Raw genomic sequence first — 26,133 nt, forward strand, 5'->3', positions numbered from 1 at the left:
ACAGGTTTCATTTTTCCATTAAACTTTCCGTTTCCCAAGCTAAAGTTTTACAATTACTCAAAATCACTTTTAATATATCATTTCTTATATAAAGTTTCCAAACTTGTGATAATAATACAACTAAGTTTGGTTCCTTACCAGCCAAACAATTCTAATCTAACCCAGTTCAACTCAAGACTTCCTCCTAAATTTTCCTCTATTTGTACATTTAGACTGTTTCTCCCACAATTATCATGCATCAGTTGTACATTCTAATAGTTTAAATCAAACTTGGCAAACAAGATAAAAAGAAAATGATAAATTCAAGAAAAAATAGGAGGGAGGAAAGTACCTTTAATTTGGATCCATGAGGCACGAGTACAGATTTATTCTGCTTTGGTGGGATATACAGCTCCCATTTTCCATAATCCAGTTTTTTATATGGGTACGAAAATGGATTCCAACCATCTAAAAAAATGAAGAAGATCAGTTAACAACAGCATGATAGGACTAATAGTTAATGAATTTCAAGAAAAACAAAATACTGCTTTACTTGCACAAAAAATCAAATTGTCTAAAATAATTGTTTTCTGAAGTGTTAATCAAAATACTATTGGTTTAGAAAAGGCAGGTTATTCTTAATTTATTTATTAAAAATGCATTTTAAAGTGTGCTTTTGCATTTTATAATTAAATTAAGACTATAACATTTTCAGTTGTGGTTTCAACTCTAATACTTCTGTCAATAAACAGAATGCAAAAGAAAATGATGGATCCTTTTTTTAGAAAACACCATCAACAAAGAGACATATTATGAACAAACAAATGTACATGCCATGGTAGAAAAATAATGACAAACCATTAAAATCATATAACATTTACTGAATTTCATAAGAGTGTGACAGAGCTGACATAAAATCTAAAGAAATGCCTTAAGCAAGAAAGGTAGAAGGTTATATAAAGTATAGGAAGTAAAGAAAAGGTGTAATGCAGAACGTGGAAGAAAGTAAAACCAACAAGAGCAGACACACACACAACACTTAACGTATCATAAGGGAGGCATTAAAAACCAGTGAGTAAAGGACACACTATTTAATAAGTGGTGCTGGAACAATTGGTTATCCTTATGAAAATAAAATAAAATAGATCTCCACCAACTAATATGTCCCCAAATCATTTGAACATGGATTAATACTTATACATGATAGGCAGAACCATAAAATGCTTAGAAGAAAATACAGAGAAATATATTTACAATATTGGAGTATAAAAGGTTCTTTAAGTAAAATGTTTTTAAAACTATAAAACTTTAAGACTGATAATTCTGACCATTAAAACTATAAACTTGTCATCATAAATAGATGAATCGATAGAATGACAAGACAAGCTATAAATTGGGAGAATACATTTGTAGTGAATATACCAAAAGAGAGAGAGCATCCGTAATACATGAAGAACATTGTAAGTCAATGAGACAAAGAAAACAAATCAAGAGAAAAATTGACAAAAAATATATTCAGGAGAGGACACATGAATGGCCAATAAACATGTAATGATACTCAAGCTCACTGTTTAATCAATCACAAATTAAAACAACAATAAGATATCATTTCGCACTCAGGACATTGGCAAAAATTAAAAGTTTAAAATATCATCTAGTCAGCAACGATATAAAACATTGCTGCTGAGGGTATCATTGGTAAAAACAACTTGGTATCATATGTGATGCAAAATTGAAGATATCTTAACCCCACAGCCCGACAATTCAGCTCCTAGGAAATAGTTCAGAGAAATTCTCCTAAATGTACACAAGAAGGCATTCAAAATTATTCCCTGAAGAATCTTTTGTCATAGCCAAAAAACTGGAAGCTATCAAAATTTCAACAGCCACAATATGGGTAAAACCTTGTAGTATAATTAAACAACTGGATGCTATACAATGGTATAAAATGAATGGATTATAGTACCAACATATGCAAATATCCCACACACAAAAGTTAATTTTAAAAGAGTACAGAAGAATAGCATTTATATCAAGATCAAGAACTATCAAAACATTATATGAAACTTATTGATACATAGGTATGTAGTAAAAATATTAAATCAGAAATAGGAATATGAAATACCAAATTCTATGGTGATTCCCTGTGGGTAGAAGAAAGGGAACACAAGAAGCTTCAATAATATCTGTATTATTTTTTGTTAAAGTGAGTTGTATACACATAGATGTTTATTACATTATTTGCTATTTGTTTATGCCTAAAATATTTCATGGCATTAACAAAAAATCAAGCAGCCTTGTGGCATATACTGGGTCGCTAAGACATTACATTCTCAACTAAGGACATAATAAAGGAATAATCAGGAAACTCATTTTATGCCATTTTTTCTTCCATTACATATTTCACTCTTCTCTCTCAGCCAGTCTGAATACCGGGGGTAAAACAGGAGTAAGAAATAAGATTTAAATAAAGGTTCTTCTAAACAGTTACCTATTCTCCATCATGAAGACAACCTGAAAATGTCTAACAGCAGTTTATCTTCAAGGGCAGCTCTACAAGTTTGGTGCTGCTATACTCCTCTTCACCTAAAAACCTCAAATACATCTCACCTATACATGCTGTGACATTCCATCACCAAAACAAAGAGTTTAGTCCATAATTAGAGAAAAAATAATAATAAAAGCTTGGAATATAAAAATCTAGGTACTAGAACACTATATGATTCCTGCATTTCTTTTTAGCTAATCACTTAAGACAAGCAGCAGATCTTTTCCCGGTTAGGTAGAACTGAAAATACAGGGTATAGTTCGTTAGTTCATTCATTCATTCATTAAATATGTACTCCGTGCTTAATGCAGGCCCTGTTCAATGCCAAACCAAATTTAGTGCTCTAAATTCGTCATATCTCATAAAGAAAAGGTTAAATTGAGTTATAATAGACCAATATAAATGAGAAAATGTACAATGGTGAATCCACTAAAAAAATTATTAAAAGATTTGGATATTTTGAAAGTGAAATTCAATGATATGTGAAATTTAGATATGCAGATTTATTTGTAAGAGCTGTTTTCAGCACTGTGAAAATGGTTTCCAATATCAGTTTTTGAAAATTGATGAACTAGTTCTTTAGCTTGGTATCAACTATTGTTTCAAGACTATTTAAATAAGCAAAGTATTAATATTTGATAAAGAAAAATACTTTCACTATGTCGCATTTTTCTTTTATAATAGTTTAATTATATAAAACTCCAAAGCACATGCTGATTACTTGTAATTATACACTGTAAAAAACTTTTTTTCTTTGCATCTTCGAGAGTTTCATTTTAGTAATGCCCCTTTCCTCATGGGAACTCAGGTGTTGGCTTTCACTGCAGGTACTCTTTTCTTGCCAAACACAAATCTTTAAAGCAAGACTTAGAAAATCCTTACAATATTTACCCCCACCCAAAAAAATCCAGTACATTAGCCATCATAAACTATGTAGAGCATACTAAAGATTTCATATGGGAGAGAAAGAAGAAGGTCTGCAAGCATATATGTACGAAACTATTTAAGACTTTTCCATTAGTCAGTTTTCTCTCCAAATAAATCCCTCTTCAGCTACCCCACCATCAGTTTTTCCATCTCCTTGGCTCTTTCTCCAATCATTGCTAAGCCCTAAATTCTCCTCTTTCTCATTCCTTTATTAGTGTTTCTTCTTTCCATTAAAAACATGGGCACCAACCAAAATATCCACTTCTACCATACTACATCACACAAAGGATTTTTTCCAATAAAACCAGTTCCTGCCTTATATGAGTTTCTCAAAATATCTAATAAAAACAGCTTTACTCCACAGAATACACATATCTTAATATTCAGAAACAGAATAATCAGGAAAATCATTGGATTTGGATCTGTGCTTATAAACTTAACATTAAACACTTAGTTAAGAAAGAAGGAACTATCATTAAGGTGTATCCAGGTGTAATTGCAGGAACCAATCATGGAAGCACACAGTTAAAAATAAATACATAAAATTCAACCTCAAATTATTGGTATAAAAATACTGAAAATTGATTTTAAGTAAAATTTGATTTAGAAAAACACAGAAGGCAAAATAATATAAGCTGGTAGACACATTTTAGGGAAATGCATGTCTTGTGAAATAAGTCATGTGACTCTACTACAGAATATAATTGAAAATAAAGTAATAATATTAATAATAATAAATAGTACCAAGCCATATCAGAGCCTATCTAAAGACATATTTATAAAAAAATCAGGTTACTCAAACTTTTTTTCATTTAATCCTACACAACTTATGCTGAGTACATGAGAGAGAATTAATTATGTAATGCAAAGACTTTGTATTGCTATGCAGACCTGAGGATGGAAATAAACATGACTCTTCATCATGTGTGACAAATCATTTGCTTCTCTACCAAGCATAGAACTACACATAGAACTAGAAAGGTCTCTATCTAGGTCAGTGGGTTCTCAAACTATAGTTCACATGAGAATCACATGGATTTGTTAAAATACAGATTGCTGGGTCCCAGTCCTAGAGTTTTTTATAAAGATCTTTGGTGAGGCCTAATAATTTGCATTTCTAAAAAGGTCATAGGTGATGTTGATGCCAGTGGCCTCAACTTTAGAAACCAGGGACTACACTTTAGAAACAACTGCCCTGGTTAAATTGATGTGTTTGCGTGTTCTCTACTTAACAGTTTTGTGAGTAATTTTCTAGATGAAGTTAAACTGAAAGGCTATCAAATAATATAATATATCAACAGGTCAAGGGACTTCTGAAATCAAAAATGTCATAAATAATCCTTTGAGGCAAGTGTTAATCACATGAAATACAGGATTTAAGATTTAGGATTGACTGGGGTTGTAAAGCCCAGGAAGGATGACCAGTGAGAATCAGATTAAACACACAATCTCAGAGATCAAGGAATTTAAATGTATTAATGTGAGGGAATAGAAATGATAATCAGAACATGAGAAGACAACATGCATTAAAACCATTATTGAATATACTATTATTAGTGACTACAGATAATATTCTCTATGATATTCACATCAAAACATTGCTTGGTTAAAAAGTATAAGCAACTGATAATAAAATGAATAAAAATTTAAAGGTTTATTTTTCCCATAGAAAAGTGATATTAAACCTTTTAAATGTTAACAATATTAACTCATATTCCTGTCTACTCTTCATTATCTACCATAACCTAGATATTGCTAGGCTCAAAGTTAAGTACCCCCAAAACAATGTGTGCTTATTTCAGTTTTGGCGAAATTTTAAGAACATGTTTCCTATACGCATAAATTATTTTATTACAACATCTGCTAAAACATTTGATGTTTATCAAGTAAAGAAAACCTGATACAGTTCTCTGTTTTAATGATAAAATGTTAAAATGTATTAAAACTTAGGTATACAAATAAAGACCATACAGGCACTATTTACAATTGAGATAAATGTAAACAAATATAAAGATCTTTATGATGATCCACTTTCACTTAATGAATAGTAAATATATTTTCTGTTTCTTATGATTTTCTTAATAACATTTTCTTTTCTCTAGCTTACTTAGTTGTAAGAACACAGTATATAATACATATAATGTATAAAATAAATGCTAATCAACTGTATGTTATTGGTAAGGCTTCTTGTCAACAGCAGCATATTAGTAGTTACGTTTTGGGGGAGTCAAAATTTATACTCAAACTTTTGAGTATGTGGGGAGTAGGCACGCCTAGCCCCCACAGTGTTCACAGGTCAGCTGTGTAGTCTTGGAGCAACATTTAGGAACCTCTAACAATGTAGAAAGGATTCTGATACTCTTATGCTTGTCTAGTTTCTCTTGATAGAAACTTTTGGGGTGGCATATTAATGTTTTTGTTTACATTGTGACTAAGTGGTATTCTTGGAGTCCAGCGTATTTTAATTTGCAGTCTTAAGTCTGGAATAAAGGTAGATTTTAATTATAAATTAAAATAAAATATTTCTAGGAATCACTTGGCAATTAATATGTACTAATTACTCTTTTAAAATAAAAATATAATGTATATAAACATAGTATTTGAACATCTCTTACTAAAGAAGGTCTTACAGAGCTAATTTACAATAATTAATTTTTTTGGCCTTCTGTATTTTTCTTTATTTTCTTTTTTATTTTACTTAAGTGCTGGGATACATGTGCAGAACGTGCAGGTTTGTTACATAGGTATACATGTGCCATGGTGGAAAACCTGATATATTTCTAAAGCAAATATTTTAATAGGTATTTTATTAACAGGTTTAAATTTATCATATCTGATAAGGCATAAGATTCTATTTGTCCACAGACTCAAAACAAGCTGACAAAATTTAAATCGAGATATGGAAAAGAAACAGTGTGATGCACAGTTTAATATGAACTGCAAACACACATTCGGCAAAGGTGATCAAACATTAACTAAGGTCACTGTATCAGGCACACAAACTCTATGTTTATCTCATACCCAACAACCTTTCCTTTTCAAATGTACTAATCCTCACATAAAATTCTCAAATGTCAGCCTCCTTCAAACATTCCCAAACTCTTTGATTCACAGTGGAGCACTACTCTTCATCAGCACTTAGCCACTTCATTTCTGCAGCGTTTTTGAGTTTAATATAAATTTTCCTTAAACATGGCTGAAAAGGTTCCAATTTAATATGTAGGGCCTTCCATTTTTCAGGAAGATTCCAATGTGCTAAAGAGTTTGGTTTGCACTTGGGCCAATCCCTGCCACACCCAGACAAGCAGTGAGGCAAGATGCCTGGCAAATGCAATAGGCAAGGCTAATATACAAAGGCCAATATAAAGTCAGTACTAGCCCATATGGCAGATATCAATCCCATCCCATCTGAAGGATATCCTTGGGTCAAAACAGTTGTTAAATATCTGGAATATCACCACTTTGGAGCAAGGAAACATCCTTCCTCATCATATGATGTCATTTAATTACTTTGTATCATGCAGAATGTATAAGAAATTATAATGCAAAGGCTTATAAAGATTGAAGTTTGGCTACTTAACTTGTATCAAGGAAGAATCTTGTCATAAAATATAGAGCTGGAATTTCCTATGGCATTGTTCTTACCCAGGATTATGAGAGAACCACTCAGTGTCTGGGGGGTGACGGACAGTAGTCCTTTCTGACATATAGCCCTGTGCTGTTTGATTTTCTCTCTTCCCCTCCAGATAATTCTTCCTCCTCTCAGTTGGGTGCAAAGGAATCACCCTTCTTCAACTTCTACTGGCAGCTAGTACCCTGGGAAGGACCTTAGTAAGACACTTCCCCTCCCTATCACTATTACCTTGGGGAAACTACTCTTAACACATATTAGTTTAGCTTAGGTGTGGTTTTCAAGAACAATCTCTAAAGTATATCAGAGTGCCACTAAATTCAGAACCAATGGAATACTAATACCTCATTATTTAAACAAACATAGTGCTCAATCATGTATATCTAGCTTTCTGGAAATTAGAAAATAAATCAAATACAGTCATTTGTTCATTACTTAAAAATGGGGATACATTCTGAGAAATGTGTCATTAGGTAATATCATTATGGTGTAAACATTACAGAATATACTTATGCTGGCCTACATGGCATAGCCTACTACACACCTTGGCTGTATGGTATAACTTATTGTTCCTAGACTACAAACCTGTATGACATGTTATTGTAATGAATACTGTAAGCAGCTGTATCACAATGGAATATCTGAGTATCTAAACATTAAAAAGGTGAAGTCAAAGTAAAGTATTATAATCCTATGGGACCACCTTTGTACACGCAGTCCCTCATCAACCAAAATGTCATGCAGCATATGACTAAGACCTACAGCTTCACTTACTAAATTGTTATTTAAGGCATTTATGGGAGAAAATAGTTTTATTATCAAAAAACTGTGGTTTTAAATAAAAGTATGTGTCTTTATTTCTAAAACAGTATTTACATTATGGTACTTTCTATGTAACAAAGGGGATGATAAATGGATATACATCATTGCTTGTAATTTTAACAATGTTTCATCAAGAAACAGTATTTATACTATGATTCTTCTCATGTAAGAAACGGATTGATAAATATTCTTGTTTATGATTTCCAAAAGCACAAAATACAGCAAAGAATGCATAGAAATTATTCTGAATATGAGAAGAAAATGCACAGATTAGTAGTCTTCCAGGATTGTACTCATTATATTTTGACTACAAAACCATGTAAATAATTCATAAAATGGGAAAACTTAATAAGTTAAAAAGAAGAAAAAATAAGAAAAGCCCTTAAAATATAAATATGTGGAAATAAATGAATGTAATTGCATATCAATAGTAGCATATCAGGCAATCTGACTCTAGACTGAATATAAAGAAAGTATTGATAATTTTAATAAGGATGATAAGAGTTATTATGTTACCAAAAACATCTACTGATAGTAGGAATTGCACAAAAAAGTATTAATGACGAAATTGTACATTGCCTGAAGTTTGGTTTAAATTATGAAAAGCAAAACAACTAATGTACATCGGGCAAGGGAACAGATGAAACAACACTAGCTAAATATTGATAAGTGTCAAAGCTGGGCGAAAAGAATATAGAACCTTATCTCTATTATTCTACAGAGTAAAATATTTCTGTAATAAAAACTTAAAAATGAATGTTATGAGGTCTCTGTGCACAAATAGGTGTCCAAATCTCTTTTCTTGCTATCAATTATAAAAAGTGATATTATAAAGCACAGGGCATAAGGTTTAATACACTTATGGTTCTGAATACAGATTAACAAACTACTTTCTGGATAGGTAGTTTCCATTCATACTCCAATCAGCTGGATATGAGGATATTCAACTACCCATAACCTCATCAACTCTGGGAATTATCATCTTAATAACAGGGCATACCTGCGTTGATCAATCAGGGTTCACTAAGAGAATTAAGCCCTAATGTGTTAAGAATCCATTGTATGCAATAAATTAACTTCTCTTCAGTGCATCTAGAATTGTATTAGTTACGTATGGTCCTTGGGATAATTTGGAAAATAGGCACTCAAATAATTTTCTGTGTTCTGTGGATCAGATGCAGAATCTTTCATTATTGTTCTAGCTGTAACCAATAGCTTTCGATACAGTTTTCATTTCTTTTCAAAACAGACTATAATTGTAACTCTGATTATTCTCTCCAATACTATTGTTGCTTGTGAAAAACTGTATGGTGGGTATTATATTTTCCTTAAGATTTTTTCATTAATTTCCAGTTTTATTGAAATGAAGTTCGTCAGGAGGCTTACTTTGTAGCTCAATACAGGGGCAATCAAACTATTTACTTATTTACCAACCTATTTACTTGCAGGAGTAGAAACCATTCGATTATCTCAAAATAGATTTTATGGAGAACTCCAACACTAAAACTATGCAAAGTATATAAAAACAGAGCTGATCTGGCTGAAATGCCTCTATCTGGCCGCGCTTTCTCCTCATTTCTTACCCTCCCTCTCAGAGCCCACCACATGGAACTCAGTTCTAAAAAGTGCTCCAGTGTATAATCTATCTTTGTAGACGTCCCACAGATCCTTGAAAATATGTAATTTCATTTCATTCAAATTCTCCATTTATTTTCAGTTTACTTGACCGGCTGCAAGCTAACAGTATATTAAATACTACCATGACAAGTGAGTTTGCAATGTTACCCAATTTTCGGCTGGGTGCAGTGGCTTACGCCCGTAAACCCAGCGCTTTGGGAGGCCGAGGCGGGTGGATCATGAGATGAGGAGATCGAGACCATCCTGGCTAACATGGTGAAACACCGTCTCTACTAAAAATGCAAAAACAAAATTAGCTGGGCATGGTGGCGGGCACTGTAATCCCAGCTACTCGGGAGGCTGAGGCAGGAGAATGGCGTGAACCCGGGAGGCGGAGCTTGCAGTGAGCTGAGATCACGCCACTGCACTCCAGCCTGGGGACAGAGCGAGACTCCGTCTCAAAAAAAAAAAAAAAAAAAAAAAATTTCTCCAATTTCACACGATTCATGCCATCTATAATTGACCAAAAATAAACATTATTTAGGATCTAAGGATAATGACATTTATCTTTGCTGTGACTTGCATTATTGATCTCTTTTTACCTAGTATTATGGACTGAAAGTTTGTATGCCCCCCAAATTCATGTTAAAATCCTAACCCCAAATGTGGTAATATTTGGAGATAGGGACTTTCAGAGGGAATTAAATCATGAAGGAAAGCCCTCATGAATGGGATTAGTACCTGTATTAAAGGAACCCCAGAGAGCTCTCTTTCTGTCTCTTGGTCATGTGAGAATACACTGTGAGAAGACAACAGTTTGCAACGCCAGAGAGGGCTCACACCAGAACCCAACCATGATGGCACCCTGATCGCAGGCTTCCAGCCTCCAGAACTGCAAGAAATAAACGTCTGTTGTTTAGAAGCCACCCAGTCTGTGCTACTTTGTTGTAACAGCCCAAACCCACTCAGATACTTGGGTTTGGTTTTGGTCTGAACCTGACTATCCTTTCATTTTGTAATCTCTCAGTAACAGTAAACCAGAGGAAAACTAATGATTACAGCTGGAAAGTGAGACCTTATTTGCTTAGAAAGAACACAGAAAGGATAAAGCATGAAGGAGAAGAAATGTAAGAGAATTGCGAATGCCATATGGTCTATAACGAGAAGTAGCAACAGTCATCCTATGGGCCAAGAATGGCTCTCAAGTGTGTTTTCAGTAGCTAGCTAGCTATCCATTTCAACAAACATTTGGGGCCCAGTAGGGGGGCTCTTTTTAGACAGGGAGCACACTGTAGTTCCCTGTTACATGCCATATCACTATCAACTGCAACTTAACTGATTCATCACTTCCTTGGTTTCAGCATGTATTTGAGGTTAGTGACTCTCCTCTATACCCTAAAACACAATCTTCTATCTTAAGATATCCCACCTGACCCAGTCCATGGTGTGGGAGCATGGCAATGGTTTACAGCAATCAAGAAAGCACGTACATAGGTCTCCCTCCTAACCCTATAGCCACTTATGAAAATATACCAATAAAGTTAAAATAATGGTTTCTAATATAGCTAGCAATGTAACAGATAAAAACTCATGTGTCTATGGCCAACTGGTTTTCAACAAGGATGACTAAGACCATTGAACGAGGGAAAGAATAGTCTTTAAAACCAATAGTTCTGGGACAACTGGATCTCCACATAAAAAAAGAATAAATTTGGATTCCTGCCTCGAAGCATATACAAAACTAACTCAAAATGACTCATGTCAGAACTAAAACTAGAAAACATATGGCAATCTTTGTAATCTCTGTTCTTTAATATCACACAAAAAGTACAAGTAGCAAATGAAAAAAACAGATAATCTGACATCTTCAAAATTAAAATTTTTTGCATGTTAAAGGACACGATCAAGAAAGTGAAAAGGCAGTCCACAGAATGGGAGAAAATATTTTCAAATCATATATTTGATAGGGGATGTGAATCTAGAATACAAAAAGAATATTTAACAATTGAATAAAAAAGACAACCCAATTTTTAAAATGAGCAAAGGATCTGAATAGACATTTCTACCAACAAGATGTACAAATGGACAATAAGCATACAAAAGGATATTCAAGGGCTGGGTGTGGTGGCTCACATCTATAATCCCAACATTTTGGTAGGCCAAGGCAGGAGGGTTGCTTGAGGCCAGGAATTCAAGACCACCCTGGGCAACATAACAAGACCCCATCTCTACAAAAAATAACAAATTAGCTGGGCATGGTGGCACACGCCTGTAGTCCTAGCTACTCAGGAGGCTGTGGCAGGAGGATTGATTGAGCCCATAAGGTCAAGGCTGCAGCCAGCCATGATCACACCACTGCACTCCAGCCTGGGTGGTAGAGCAAGGCTCTTTCTCAAAAATAAATAAATAAATAAATAAAAATAAAAATAGTAATAAAAAAGGGTATTCAACATTATTAGTCATGAGGAAAATACAAATACAAATCAAAACCACAATGAGATACCACTTCATGCACACTAGGATGGCTAATGGATAATAAGTGTTAGCAAAGATATGGAAAAATTTCAAACCTTATATACTACTGGTGGGAAGATAATACAGTGCAACCCCTTTGAAAACTCTGGAGTTCCTCAAAAGCTAAAGGCAGAGTTACCATTAGACACAGCAATTCCACTCCAACCTGGATATCCAATTGAAATGAAAACACATGTCAACACAAAAACTTGAACATAAATGTTCATAGTAGAATTACTCATAATAGTCAAAATGTGAAAACAATCCAAATGATCATCACTAAATGAATAAACAAAATGTTGTATATTAATAGAATGAAGTATTATTTGGTCATTAATAGGAATGAAGTACTAATACACACTACAACATGGAACCTTGTACACATGCTAAGTGAAAGAATCACATCACAAAAAAACACATATTATATGATACCATTTATATGAAATATTGAACACCAGCAGATTCATAGACACAGAAAGTAGATCAGTGGTTGCCTAGTGCTGGGGAAATGGTAGGATGATAGCTAAAGGGTATGGCATTTCTTTTGGGGCATTGAAAATGTTCTAAAATGAACTGTAATAATGGTTGCACAACTATTTTATTATACTAAAAACCATCAAATTGTACACTTTAAAATGGTGAGCTGTATGCTATGTGAATTATATCTCAATAAGGCTGTTAAAAAATAAAACTTTTTTTAAAAGTCAGGTAGCCTTTATTCATTCACTTCTACTGAGCTTTTGCCCTAGAATAAAATCAGGTTCTGTTGGAGATACCGTAAAGGAAAAGACCACATAGTGAGATATATAAAAATTTAATGCTGAATAGTTAGCTTGCTCAATAAGTAGAATAAAGACTCAGGATGGATAGCTGAAGACTCTATGAAGAAAAAATGATTAAAAATGTTCAAGGCTTTTGCCAAGGTAGAACTTAACAACATTCAAAGCTATAAACAACAGGCTTTTTACTCAAATGAAAATAGGTATCCTCTTCTCAAACCCAGATTAATTAGTGGTGGCTTCAGAGGTGATTACCAACTTAAGCAAACTAGGCTAATGATGATGATGTAAGAACTTATCTTTTACTCTGAATGAGACCTATAAGGAACACAGATCTGAAACTTTCACATGGCTCCCAAATGTTTTGCTATCCAGACACAGGTTTGGTAACCAATGCCCTATGTTATTATTTAAGAAACCTGACAAAGAATTGAGGGAGGGATTTTCTTTCATTTTCCATATACATTTCATATATATTTGAGGAAGGAGAGCTGTGAACAACTTTATATCAAATAATATACTCCCTTTAAAAAAATAATTTGAGCAAAGGCCATCTCAAAACTAATGATATAGAAATGAAGAGTCTTATTATGATAGAAATAACAAAATCATTACAACAACAAAAAAATAGGAAGACTTGGTGACACTGATTCCAGTAGCAGTAGTTATGGATTGTCCTTAGTGCTTGACATTCGACATCTAATTCGATTACCTCAAATATCCTATAAAGTATCACAATTTTCATTTGATGGATGAGAAAATACACTCCAAGAGGGAGAGTAACAAAGACCAAATCACAGAGCTACTACATGACAGGGCCAGTATTTGAATCATGTTAGTCTGACTCCTGCTTCTGTCTGTGTGTGCTCTTACCCTCTATGACATGTATACAACAATCTAGATTCAGCCCAGCATCTATCTACTGGGTAGAAATGTGGATAATACCTGTCTTATACAACTCAGGCTGCTATAACAAATACCACAGACTGGGTCACTTAAACAAAAAACATTTATTTTTCACAGTTCTGAAGGCTTTGGAAGTCTAAGATCAGGGTGGCAGCACAGTCCAATTCTTGATAGCTCTCTTCGCAACTTGCAGAGTACTGTCTCCATGTTGTCTCACATGGTGGAAACAGGAATCCTCTCTCTAGGGTCTCTTATATGGGCACTAATCCCATTCATGAGGGCTCTCCCGTCAAGATCTAATTACCTCCCAAAGCCCCCGCCTGCAAATACCATCACATTGGAGATTAGGGCTCAACATATGAATTTTGAGGAGACGCAAACACTCAGACCACAGCAGAAATTTAACTAGATTTTATGTTTGCCCTCTCAATTAAAGCCATCCTGGAATCTCATGCTTTAGCAATCAAAATTTCTCTATGGAATTTTTTTTTCATAGAAAAGCTCACTAGTACATTTTTGCAAGCCCTGAAAACATTAGGCATGTCAATATAGCAGCTACACCAGAACTAAAGCTACATCAGTCTGTGAAAACAGAGGATCCCCTCAACCACACTGCTGGGATAAGTCACCATCCCCAGCCAAGTAAGTGACAGAGCATGACTCAGGCTACTCTCTGGATATTCAACCTTAAACGACAACAAAGTGTTCTGTTAATGTTTACAACATGCCTAGCATTAACCTTGGTGTTATAGCCTTGTGGAGGATAACAACAAAAGTATCATAAAAGAGAATGACAGCAAGCCAGAGAGACACATAGAGTAAGAAAATAATAAAAATCATGCATTGTACCAAGTAGCTTCCAGTATCTCCACAGAGAGGTAAACTTGTATACTCTACTTCCTTGCAGCAGCAGCTTTTCTATTTCACAGAGAAAACGGGAGCCAGCAGACAAGAACTCCCTCAGCTTTCCACTCTCAAACCTATGCACTGATAAGTGCAGGCACCTTTACCTCCTCTCCTTCAGTCCGTGAGAAAGACATGTTTGTTGTTGTTGTTGTTGTTGTTTTGTTTTTGTTTGTTTTTCTCTTGTTCAAGGCTAATTCCTTGATTCCATTTTTGTGTTGTCTTCTGTTTGTTTGTTTTTTGGTTTGATCATGCAATGGCATGATCTCAGCTCACTGCAACCTCCACCTCCCAGGTTCAAGCAATTCTCCTGCCCCAGCCTCCCAAGTAGCCGGGATTACAAGCACCCGCCACCATGCCCAGCTAATTTTTTTATTTTTAGTAGAGACAGGGTTTCACCACGTTGGCCAGGCTAGTCTTGAACTCCTGATCTCAGGCGATCCACCTGTCTCGGCCTCCCAAAGTGCTGGGATTACAAGCGTGAGCCATTGCGCTCAGCGATTCCAGTCTTTTCTTTTCTCTTTTGTACATTTTTTTTCTAATGTTCTGATGTTTTCAAACATGCCCTCAAGCTCTTTAGTCTCAGCATTCAAATAGGATGAATTGATGCACTGGCTGAAAGAACATTAACAACAATGAAGAAAACCTCTCTTTTTGATCCAAGTCATTCTCTGGCTATCCTACCATTGATAGACCAATTTCCTAACTGCCATCTCTACTTCCTCATATCTCTTCAGCTGCTAAAATGTGTCTGAAATACTCTGGCAAAGGTCACCACAGACTTGAAAATTTCGAGTCCCAACAGTTCTCTCCAGACTTCAAGTGGCATGCATTTTCACTGGCATTGGAAACTCCTGGTTCCCCCTCCTTGGGCTTCAGTGATACCCATCTCAACTGGTTCTCTCAAACCACAACAATGAAGATGGGGATGAAAATGAAGGAGTGCATTTGAAAGCTACTTCCTTGGTAAGACAACTGTTTGGTTATTAGGGGTGGCAGAGAAAAATAATGTTTCGCTTTTGTGGTTCTTTAAATGGGACAGAGAATATGAAAGTAAGAGAGAAGGGAATTTTAAGAAACTAGAAGTAGTCATCTACAGCATCTACTACAACATCTACTACTGCAGGAAGATAAAGGAAGAAAAGATACCTATATGGAGGCGGGAGGGAAGGAAGGTAAAATAGGGAATGCAGGTACATGGGGTCCTAACATCTACCACTATTTTTGTTTCTTATTGCAAAAGAAGGATATATTCTGCATAGAAAAAATATATAGATAAATTTTAAAGACACTGGCCGGGCGCAGTGGCTCACACCTGTAATCCCAGCACTTCAGGAGGCTGAGGTGGGTGGATCACCTGAGGTCAGGAGTTTAAGACCAGCCTGACCAACACGGAGAAACCCCATCTCTCCTAAAAATACAAAATTACCCGTGTATGGTGGCGTATGCCTGTAATCCCAGCTCTCTGGAGGCTGAGGCAGGAGAATCGCTTGAAACTGGGAGGCGGAGGTTGTGGTGAGCTGAGATCACACCATTGCACTCCAGCCTGGGCAACAAGAGCGAAACTCTGACTCAAAAATAAAATAAAATAAAATAAAATTTAAAAACACTAAAACATACGCAAACCACATCCACCTCTACATTATTAATGCCTTAGTATAAAATCTTCTCATTCTTATTACGTAGGTATTTATATGCATATGCATGTGTCTATATAGTATAAAATATATATAAGAGTATATACATACACTTTTTTAACTTACAATTTTGTAACCTTTTGTCACATACTACACGGTCAGCATCACCCATATTAATACATATTCATTTATTACAGTAGTTCCCCAACCTGGTTATCTTTAAAAGTTCGAAAACAATAAAAACTCTACTATAGATCCATCAATCAGATCCAGGAGTGGATCTTTACTTTTATAAGCTCCCTACATGTTTGCTATGCACACACAGGTTTTCTAACCGATAGTCTATGGTATCATTCTAGAAATCTGACAGAGAAATGAAAGAGGTATGTCTTTCGTTCTAATATATTTAGGGAAGAAGAATGATGAACAACTTTATATGCAGAGGGAAAGAAAGCAGCAGATGGAGAGGCTGAGGGGAAAAGAAGAGGCAAACAGATGTACAATATTAAGGAAGCAAAAGAAAATGGGATTCAAAGTATGGATCTGTGACAGCAATTTCTTCCACCAACTTTTCAAAGCACATGGAAAAGATAAATATATAGAGATTTTTTAAGAAAATGATTGGGAAGTCGAAAATTTTCCTTTCTGGTGGCTTTTCTTTTCTCTGAAAAGTCAAGGCAACTATTACGTGAATGAAAAATGAGGAGGTAGTAAAATAACAGATTCTGAGGAGAGCAGTGAAACTGAAATAGCTACCATGGAGAATGTAAGAAAGAGCAGGCTCGGGGTGTGCTAATGATTTCTGTGGAATGTTGATGGCCATGATTCCGTAGAAGCAGCAGTTCACATCTCTATGTGATTTTCCTCACTGTTCCCAAAAGCTATGCAAAAGCAGAGAAAAAATTAGACTTTACAGATTTACAAGGTGAGCACGGTGGAAGCTCAAGGTTCAAAAGAGATGAAACGTTGAAAAAGAGATCAAGGGGTCTGGAGTAGCATCAAAGAAAAGTAGTCATGTCACAAAACATCGTAGATTGAGATGCCCCATTCAGTCTGGAGTATTTAGCATCATGGAGTTTAAAACAGAAAAATTCTGCCACAGCAATCTTTATACCTTTTACACAATAAAGTTTGATAATGCTTTCCAAAAATTCTGCTCATCACTCACCAGCAGCCTCATTCCACACCAAAAAATCTTGCTTGCTACCCCATCACCTTTCCTAAGCATATCAAAACCTCTAAAAAGCAGAGCCATTCTAACAGATCTGCAGATGCATGAGTGGAAAATAAATGCTTACTATTGTTACACAAAGTATGGAAATAGTGTGCTACTCCGCACTACAGTGGATATAGCTGACTTGTGCACCAATTAAGAGTGATAACTCCCTCTGAACTCCCACAAGTAGCCTAAACCTACATCTACCATAGCACTTACTAACTACACTTAATACATTTGCTTATACATAGCACTTACTAATTTGTCTATATTGATTTGTTCTTCCCTTGACTGCCAGCTTTCTGAAGGTAGGGATCAAGTTTTATTCTTCTTTGTACCCCAACGCCTAACACAGAATCACCCACAGAATAAGTACTCAACAAGGATTTACTAAAAGAAATTTTCACCTTTTTATGCCAAATGAAGATGATATTAAGTTAACTTGGCAACTGAACAGGTAATAAAGAATACAATTAACCCAAAAAAACATTTATTTTTAGTTTTGCAAATAAGCATAAATAGTATTCTTTTAATAAGACTCCATTATATACTAAGATTATATTAATAAGAATTATACCTGTGTTTAGCAAATAATATAAATGATTAAAATGCACAAAAGATTTAGGTGGTTCCTTTTGTTAATCTTTTCAATTACTATGGGTCACTAACCAATTGTGTAGACCAAGATTTAAAAGCAAAATTACAGTAATTTCAAAAAACATGAATGACATGAATGTATTTACTTGTATTTTAAAACAGATCTTAATTTTCTCTTTTATGTCCTAAATGCCAAAAATATTATATATACTATATATATTTAATACTATATGTAAATTACACAGGCAATTACTATTATGTATATAAACTATATCCATTCAACATATTAAATATCACCATTTAAAAAAAGGAATATTCTAAAATGTTCAATAGGCTATTAATCTAAAAATTCACAAAATGCCAAATTACCTATGCCCAAACACTAGTAGCATCTAAAATAAACCTCTATATGTGATTTCTACATTTATAAGACATATAGGACATAATTTATTAGACTATGTTCCTTTTTTTCTGAAATCTAAAATCCAAGAAAATTGAATCACTTTTAAATGAACCAATGTGTTTATTAGATCTGTAGGGTGTAAGAAAACTTCAATTGCTACTCTATGTCATGCTGATACAGGCATAAACTCTCAGGTTAAACTTCTCTCTTTGTAGTACAAGTTTCAATTTGGATTTTAAAAAGCTTGAGGCCATCAATTTTCATATCTTTCCTCACTCCCATTTCAGAAATCAGGGACCCAAGTTTAGGAAAATACTGGCAAGTTATATGGAGGCTTAACATGTTCAAGAATGAATCTGACTGCCATTAGGGCAATTCCATTAAAATAAAGAACATTTAATCCACCAACAATTGTCATGTTTTGTCTTTAATGTAAGAACCATTTGTTTAAAGTCAAACAAAGTAAATAGTCATGTTTTTATTAACTACTGATTAGATTTTAAGAACTCTTAAATTTGAAATAAAATCATTAAAATGTTTTTGTCACTTTTAACTACTTCATAAAATAGCCCACAAGGCCCTGCGTTATCATCTCACACACAGCCTCCCATCACTAGCGGACGAGTCCACTCCACCATTTTGAACTAAGCCTCTTCCAGCCTCTCTTGATCATTGGCCATATTGAGAGAGCCAGGAGGGAAGGGGTCCCCAGAGAAACTCCAACCAGTCTGGGCCCCGGGAGAGGTATGCTCTGTGGCATGTTTGGCTGGGAAGTTAGTGTTGTTTGCAGTGGGGAGGAGCCCGGCCCCTCCTCTTCCTGGGTGGAACCAGGGATTCAATTCAAAGCACACCAGCGGGGATTCTAGCTTTGTGGAGGATCCCTATTTCCCATTTTTTCCCTTTTCACCCAATAAAACTGTGCCTTACTCACCCTTCAAATTGTCTGTGAGCCTAATCTTCCGTGGCTGTGTGACAAGGCCCTGTATTTAGCTGAACTAAGGAAAAGTCATGCAACAATAGGTCCACTAACAAACATTATAAATCTAATGCTCTAGAGACAGAGAACTATGTGCTTTATCTGTGCCTACCCCGGTTTCTAATGAGCACAGTAAGATCTTCACAACTATGAAGTCCTGCCAGAAATAATTGGGTCCTCCAGAAATGAAGTGGACTTAAGTTCTCTGACATCCACTAGACACTCAACACCAATCAAAGTCATATGTTCATCCCCTCAGCGCTAACACTGTGTGTGCATACTTTGTCTCTAAATTCCTCTTACTAAGCTTCGCAAAGAAATGAATAAACTATATCTCAGTTGTAACACTATCAATCAAATAAGACAGGAAGCACTAGATACAAAAATACCAACCAAAAAGTAGTAAGATAGATACTTGTCCAGCTCTGGTACTGGATCAGGCACACAGCAAACAATACATGTGCATTAAATAAACAGCTACCAGAACTACTCACTATTTTATAGTTACATGTACATGCCTGTTTAAAACTACAATAGTAAATTTTTCCAATATATTTATGAAACATTTGCTAATCAATTAATTGGGATATCATTAGCACTTATCCTAACAGAATGAATAACTCCAAGCCATTCCATAACAGCATCGTCACCATGAAACACAAATTTAAATGACGGAAATCCTCTTTTTTGCTGTTGTTGTTTAATAAAAGGGTTAAACCATTTATGACTGTCTTTATTTTGTTTCTATTTTATTCTACTTTTTATTGTCTTTATCATCTTGCTGTTTTCCTCATTGTTGTCTCATTTTATTTATGATTCCCTTTATTGTCTTGCTATATTATTGTCCTATGCTAGACATTACTATTGTCTGTAAGCATGATTAAGTCCTACTAACACAAAGCAAAAATGAATTAGTAAAGAAACACAGTGAACATACTAGATTTTAGGAACTATGCTAACAGCTCTAGCATACAAAATTTCATTTTATCGTACTTCCTGTGGAGCACTGTACACAGGAAGCTCTTCCTATATGGCCGATGATGAAGGTGTAAAACAAAATAAAGTCCAGAGGAGGATAATCCATCTGCTTGCAACAAGGGACTCCAATTTTCTGTATGCCTAACATGACCATGCCTTCTTGTTCAGCCTCTGAAAGTGAATGAATCTCGATCTTAAATGAGAAAAGATTAACAACTCTATAATGTTGCAATTTCCTTCCAGTTAATGATAATATATTTACAGGAGATTTCAGTTTGTGATTCCTCACCCTGTGAAGAGGAAGAAAAAGGAGAACAAAAATGGACTATTTTATAAAAAAGCTTTTCCTTTAAAAAATGAAATGAAAATTATAGTAAATGACTTAGCTTTTAACAATGTATTTTGGTTTAATATGTACAATTACTCTGAGATACTTTGTGCTAGTCAGCATGACCTAATCATTAAAAAAATAATAAAGTTTGAATTCTAAAGTTGGTTGGATGCAGTGGCTCACACCTGTAGCCCAAGAAGGCCGAGGCAGGAGGAAGCCTTGGAGAGGGGATCACTTGAGCCCAGGAGTTCGACACCAGCCTAGGCAACATACCAAGACACTCCTCTCTATAAAAAATAATAAAAATTAGTGGCGTATGATAGCACACGCCTGTAGTCTCAGCTACTCTGGAAGCTGAGGCAGAAGAACTGCTGGAACCCAGGAGTTGGAGGCCGCATTAAGCCATGATCATGTACACCTTCCTAGGTGACAGAGCAAGACCAGGTCTCAAAAATAATTAATTAATTAATTTTTTAAATAAAATAATACAGTTGAATCAAGCACCTAAGGTAATATTATTATTCATCTGGGTAGATCTTAGGCAAAAGTAAACCAATAAAAGAGAAAACCCCACTTCTGACTTAGTAACTCTTAGAGGAAGGGATCTGTAACGAGTTGACGGACAGAAGCCAAGGGCGTGATCATAGATTGGGGCTGTGGCAAATGCTCTGAACCTTATTACCCATGCCTTCTCCTATGGCTTTTCTCAGGTGGGAAAACTGCCATGACCTACACAGCTCAGACTTCAGCATCTTCTTACAACAAGGGACACTCACATCCTGAAACCAGGTGATACGGAGCCAGGGCTGGGCACGTACAGTGAGGACTGGTAGTTGGCCAACACATCCTTCTATATTCACCATATTTTTATTTTTAATGCCTTGGATTAAAAGTGCTCAATTAGATAGAATCACAGAATAAGTTTGGAGCCCTCTAATTTCTTCTAATTAACCTAAAATGATTATATAAAGGGGAAGTTTGCAATTTGACCAACTAATGTGCACAATATACAGTCTCGTTTATGTTTGCTTTTCAACCTCAATAACTTCATGCTTCATATGCTTTAACTTTAGAAGAACAATGTCCATTGGGCAGTATTATGAATAAGGACCTACCCCATCAGGTGAAAACATTAAAACACCAGGAAATATAGCCAGCTGTGCTAACGAGGTGTTAGGAGTTGAGAATGCAGAGCCCCCTTTTGCTCTCAGTTTTTAGTTTGGTTTGTTAAGTTTGGTAACGTTCTCCATCAAGAAAAAAGTGAACCATATTTTGATCCAATATACTGTTATAAAATAGTTTCAGAAACTTTCTTTATATGTTCATTGTAATAATTCAATTAAAATGTGCCTTTTTTGGACTAAATTTTATAAAGAATTCCTATTAAAGGCAAGTACTGAATACAAGTTAAATACAAACTAACTATAAATTTAATTTTTTAAACCTATTTCTAACTTAAAGAAAGGTTAAAGCAATCTACTTTTAATTAAATATATCTATGGCAACTTAATTTTAAATCTTAAGGTTTTGCAACCCAATTTTTCATGATAAGAATATTACTAAAACTCATCTGCATTGAATGACAATCTTCCATTCCTCTCGGCTCTGACTCCATTATCTCTCTCATGGGAATGAATGCTTTGCCATGACTGATGATGAATAAGATATATAGGACAAATGATGCACTTTTTCATTTAAAAGACTAAAAAGGAAATTCACTTTAGTCTCCTTTCTGCCTAGTTTCATTAAAATCTAAATGCAGCTATTCTAAGATTTTTTCTAGCTCAGATCAGCTTGACAAAAAAGGTCTCATGTATCATTTAAATCAATTACAGATTCTCTGGAAATATACCTCAAACTTTCAGTCCAACAGTTTTGGTTTAAAAATAAACACATAAAATATTACCAAAAAAATATGCAATCAAACACGATCCTCAAAAAACAGTATCCTGAAGGAGTATATTGTTTATAATTATTATTAAATTATATTCCAAGAGTTACTTTTTGACTTTAGAAAGTATTAGGAAAGTATTGGTAATTACTTCCTAACATATCTTTATAAAATTGTATCTATTTTTATACCAAAAAAATCACATAATGGCCACAACTACTTATACTAACATCAAAATTTCAATTTAATGTTATTAATATATAAGCTCAGACAATGACTGCTGGTTAGGAAGAAACCATCCATTTCCTCCGCTAGATGAGAAGGTTATTGTCCCTCTTGTGCACTGCTTGAATTTCCAAGACTTACTTAACACAGTATTTGGCACACAGAAGAGACTCAATAAGTACTGTTACTTAAGGGAAGGAAAGCAGGGGTAGATGAGAAAGAAGCTAATGAATTTAAATTCTGGATCTTTCATATAGTCTTCTAATATCAAGAACCCTGACAGATTTTTGAAACACACAAACACACACACACAACCACCTATATATATCATATACATATAAACTATATGTATAGTGAATTACATGTGAATATCAACACTATTTAGAGGAAAATACAATTTTAACAGAGTAAGCACCTTATTTTAAGATCATATTCTGTAACTACAGAAAAAAAAGGAACAGAATAAAACTCTGATATTACTTGTCTAGAGTTTAGATGTATTGGTAATCATGTATAAACTGTTTTATGATATTTTAGAAGTCTGTAATAATTGCTACAAAGTTAATTGCTTGTTTTATGTGAATTAAGAAATAAAGTACCATCTTTTTTCCCTAAGAACTCAGAGCCTTTTTGTAAGCCTGAAACTCTCTTTTTAACACTAGTAACTAGGCTTGCTGAGGAATAAGACGATCAAAGCAATATCTAAGAAAAAGGAAGGATGGAAGGAAATGAGGGAAGGGGGGAGAAAAGGAGTGGGAGGTAGAGAATGAAGAAACTGAAAGAGAGGAGGAAAAGGAGGAGGAAGGGAGGGAAAAAGGGAGGAGAGAAGATAGAAGGGAGAAACAAATGAATCAAAAATGTTTTCTTCCTCTTTGAACAGAAAGATACATAATAGTATGCACAAATGTAGCCATTTAAAGAAAGTAGGGGTCACTTAGAAGCAAATAAAATCAGAAATGGCTCTGGTGATTTATGTTCTTTTGACACAGCTGCTTCAAGAGGCACAGCCTTACTCTAGATTGCAAGAGTGGGCAAAGGAGGAGGGGAGAATTCTCCAGCTCCCCACCTCCTTCTACTCTCCAGTCTTCCACTAGTGCTACCCACTAAACCAACTCAACAGAAGCAGAAGCCAAGGGAGCTCGGCTTGGAAATGTGGAGAGTACGGCAGAGAAGGATGAGTGAAAGGATCATAGGGCAAATAAGGAAATGACCAACACAGCAAAATATTGAATTTGGTAAGAGCATCAATAACCAAGACAACCCAAGAGAATCAAAACTATATTGTTACCCAGTGTAACGCCTATGTGACATAGCTGAATTTCTACCCTGCCCTAACTCTGCTTATCCTTAAGAAACAGGATGCCTACGATACAGTTTCCTTTGTAGCCAGACTAGCTGAGACTGGTTAGGACTAAGACAGCCGACTGAAGGACGTCAAAAAGACCTCAGGCTTCATTATAATCTCATTTCCATGCTAAATGACACTCCCATCAGTGCCATGACAGTTCACAGTCACCAAGACAATGACTGGAAGAGGCCATAAAAGGACAAAAAAGGCAGCACTCCAGTTCTGAAATGTTCACTGCCCACTTGCAGAAAAATCGTGAATATTCCTTTTGCTTTTAATGTCCAACTCCTTCATTAGAGAAACACTACATTTTAATCCCCTCATCCTTCACTAGTCGAGAAGTTGATTGGTGAGCCAAGCTCCCTCTTCTCAATTTCACGGCCACTGAATAAAGCCTGTACTACTTGACACATATTTTCATAACAGTATAATTCACAAGAAATAATAGAAACAACCCAAATGACCATCTACTGAGGAATGAATAAACAAAATGTGGACTACCTATACAGTGTAATTTTATTTGGCCATAAAGAGTACTGTTACATGCTACAAAACAGATGAACTTTAAAAATATTATGCTAAATGAAAGAAGCCAGACACAAAAGCCCACATGTATGATTCCATTTATATGACATGTCCAGAATAGGCGAAGCCATAGAGACAGAAACTAGATTGGTGGTTGACAGGGGTTGGTAGGAAGAAGAGGGGAATTAGAACTAACTACTAACAGGTATGAGGTTTCTTTTGGGGTGACGGAAGTGTTCTGAAACTAGACAGTAATAATGGTTGCACAACATAAAAATATAGTAAAAACCACTGAAGTGTGTACTTTAAAGAAGTGAATGTTATGTTATATGACTATCCCTCAACTTTTAAAATATTAAAATGAAAAAGAAAGAAATAAAATAAATACAAAAAGCGAGAGTATTAACAGGCCTTCAAGATTTGGGTTAAAACTCACTTATGTGTCTATGGTTGTTAAAAGACAATGACATCAATATTGAAGGTCATTCCTTCTTGCTGAAAAAAAGTGTGGTATTATTTTCAGCTTCCTGATCGCTAAATAACACATCTGAAGCGATTCCGCCACTGATTTACAAGCAAGTAAGATGGCTAAGTCATTTTTTCAGGAGTCCCTAATGAGAGGGGGGTCTCTGGCAGTCATAATTAAAATGAATACTTTCATAGTTTTACATGATAAACTGGCAAGCTATAATACAAAGAAGCAAGTTTCCTTTTTTTCCGCCCCCCCCAAGATCTATTCAAGCTTAAAAGTACCTCTAATTTTTTCCTTAAAAGGAAATAGTTCAACAGGGGTTGAAAATATAAAGAATACAAGACAGTAATAGGGAAAAGAGGAAAATAATCTGAAATGAAGAGAGAGCTACAGATTCAAAGCCTGACAATAAACCAGACCAAGCGTCAAGACTAATCAGTGAATTCCAATTCACCTGCATGAAACAACTGCTTGGATGAGCAAAAACAATGCTGTACACCTTTGACAGATTTATCACATTTCTGTAAACCTCTCCACAATGCAAAACGATACTCAGATAAGCTACCTGTGGCATAAGAAAGAAATTATCAACAAATTAAATGGAAGTTGCCTTAAATGTCTATCATAAGTGACAGCTTCTTAGAATAATGCAATTTGAACTTAAAATGAATAGTTTTGTTGTGATCAAGATACAAAAAATTTGATATATGTTGTGCTCAGTCACACTTGGGGCTAGATGTGGCTGTTATAAAACAGAACATCACTTCTCTAAGAAAACATCTAACTTGATAAGAGAATATGAATAATGCACTTTGTTTGTGTAAGTAAATGGCGAGCTTAACAAAGCCAATTTGATAGATAAAATTATGAAAATTTAAAGACAACTGCTAAAGAACAACCATAAACAA

General features: G+C 35.0%; 1 protein-coding gene across 1 annotated transcript in view; it reads right to left on the bottom strand.

Moving 5' to 3' along the window:
- The window catches only part of GBE1 (1,4-alpha-glucan branching enzyme 1), a 275,660-nt gene that overhangs the window by 182,787 nt on the left and 66,740 nt on the right, over positions 1 to 26,133 (bottom strand). Inside the window, exon 3 of the mRNA XM_054680807.2 lies at positions 332 to 447. Coding sequence (XP_054536782.1) covers positions 332 to 447 — 116 coding nt within the window. The remainder of the gene's footprint in view (positions 1 to 331; positions 448 to 26,133) is intronic.

This window comes from Pan troglodytes, chromosome 2 (assembly GCF_028858775.2).
Source record: "Pan troglodytes isolate AG18354 chromosome 2, NHGRI_mPanTro3-v2.0_pri, whole genome shotgun sequence".
Lineage (NCBI taxonomy): Eukaryota > Metazoa > Chordata > Mammalia > Primates > Hominidae > Pan > Pan troglodytes.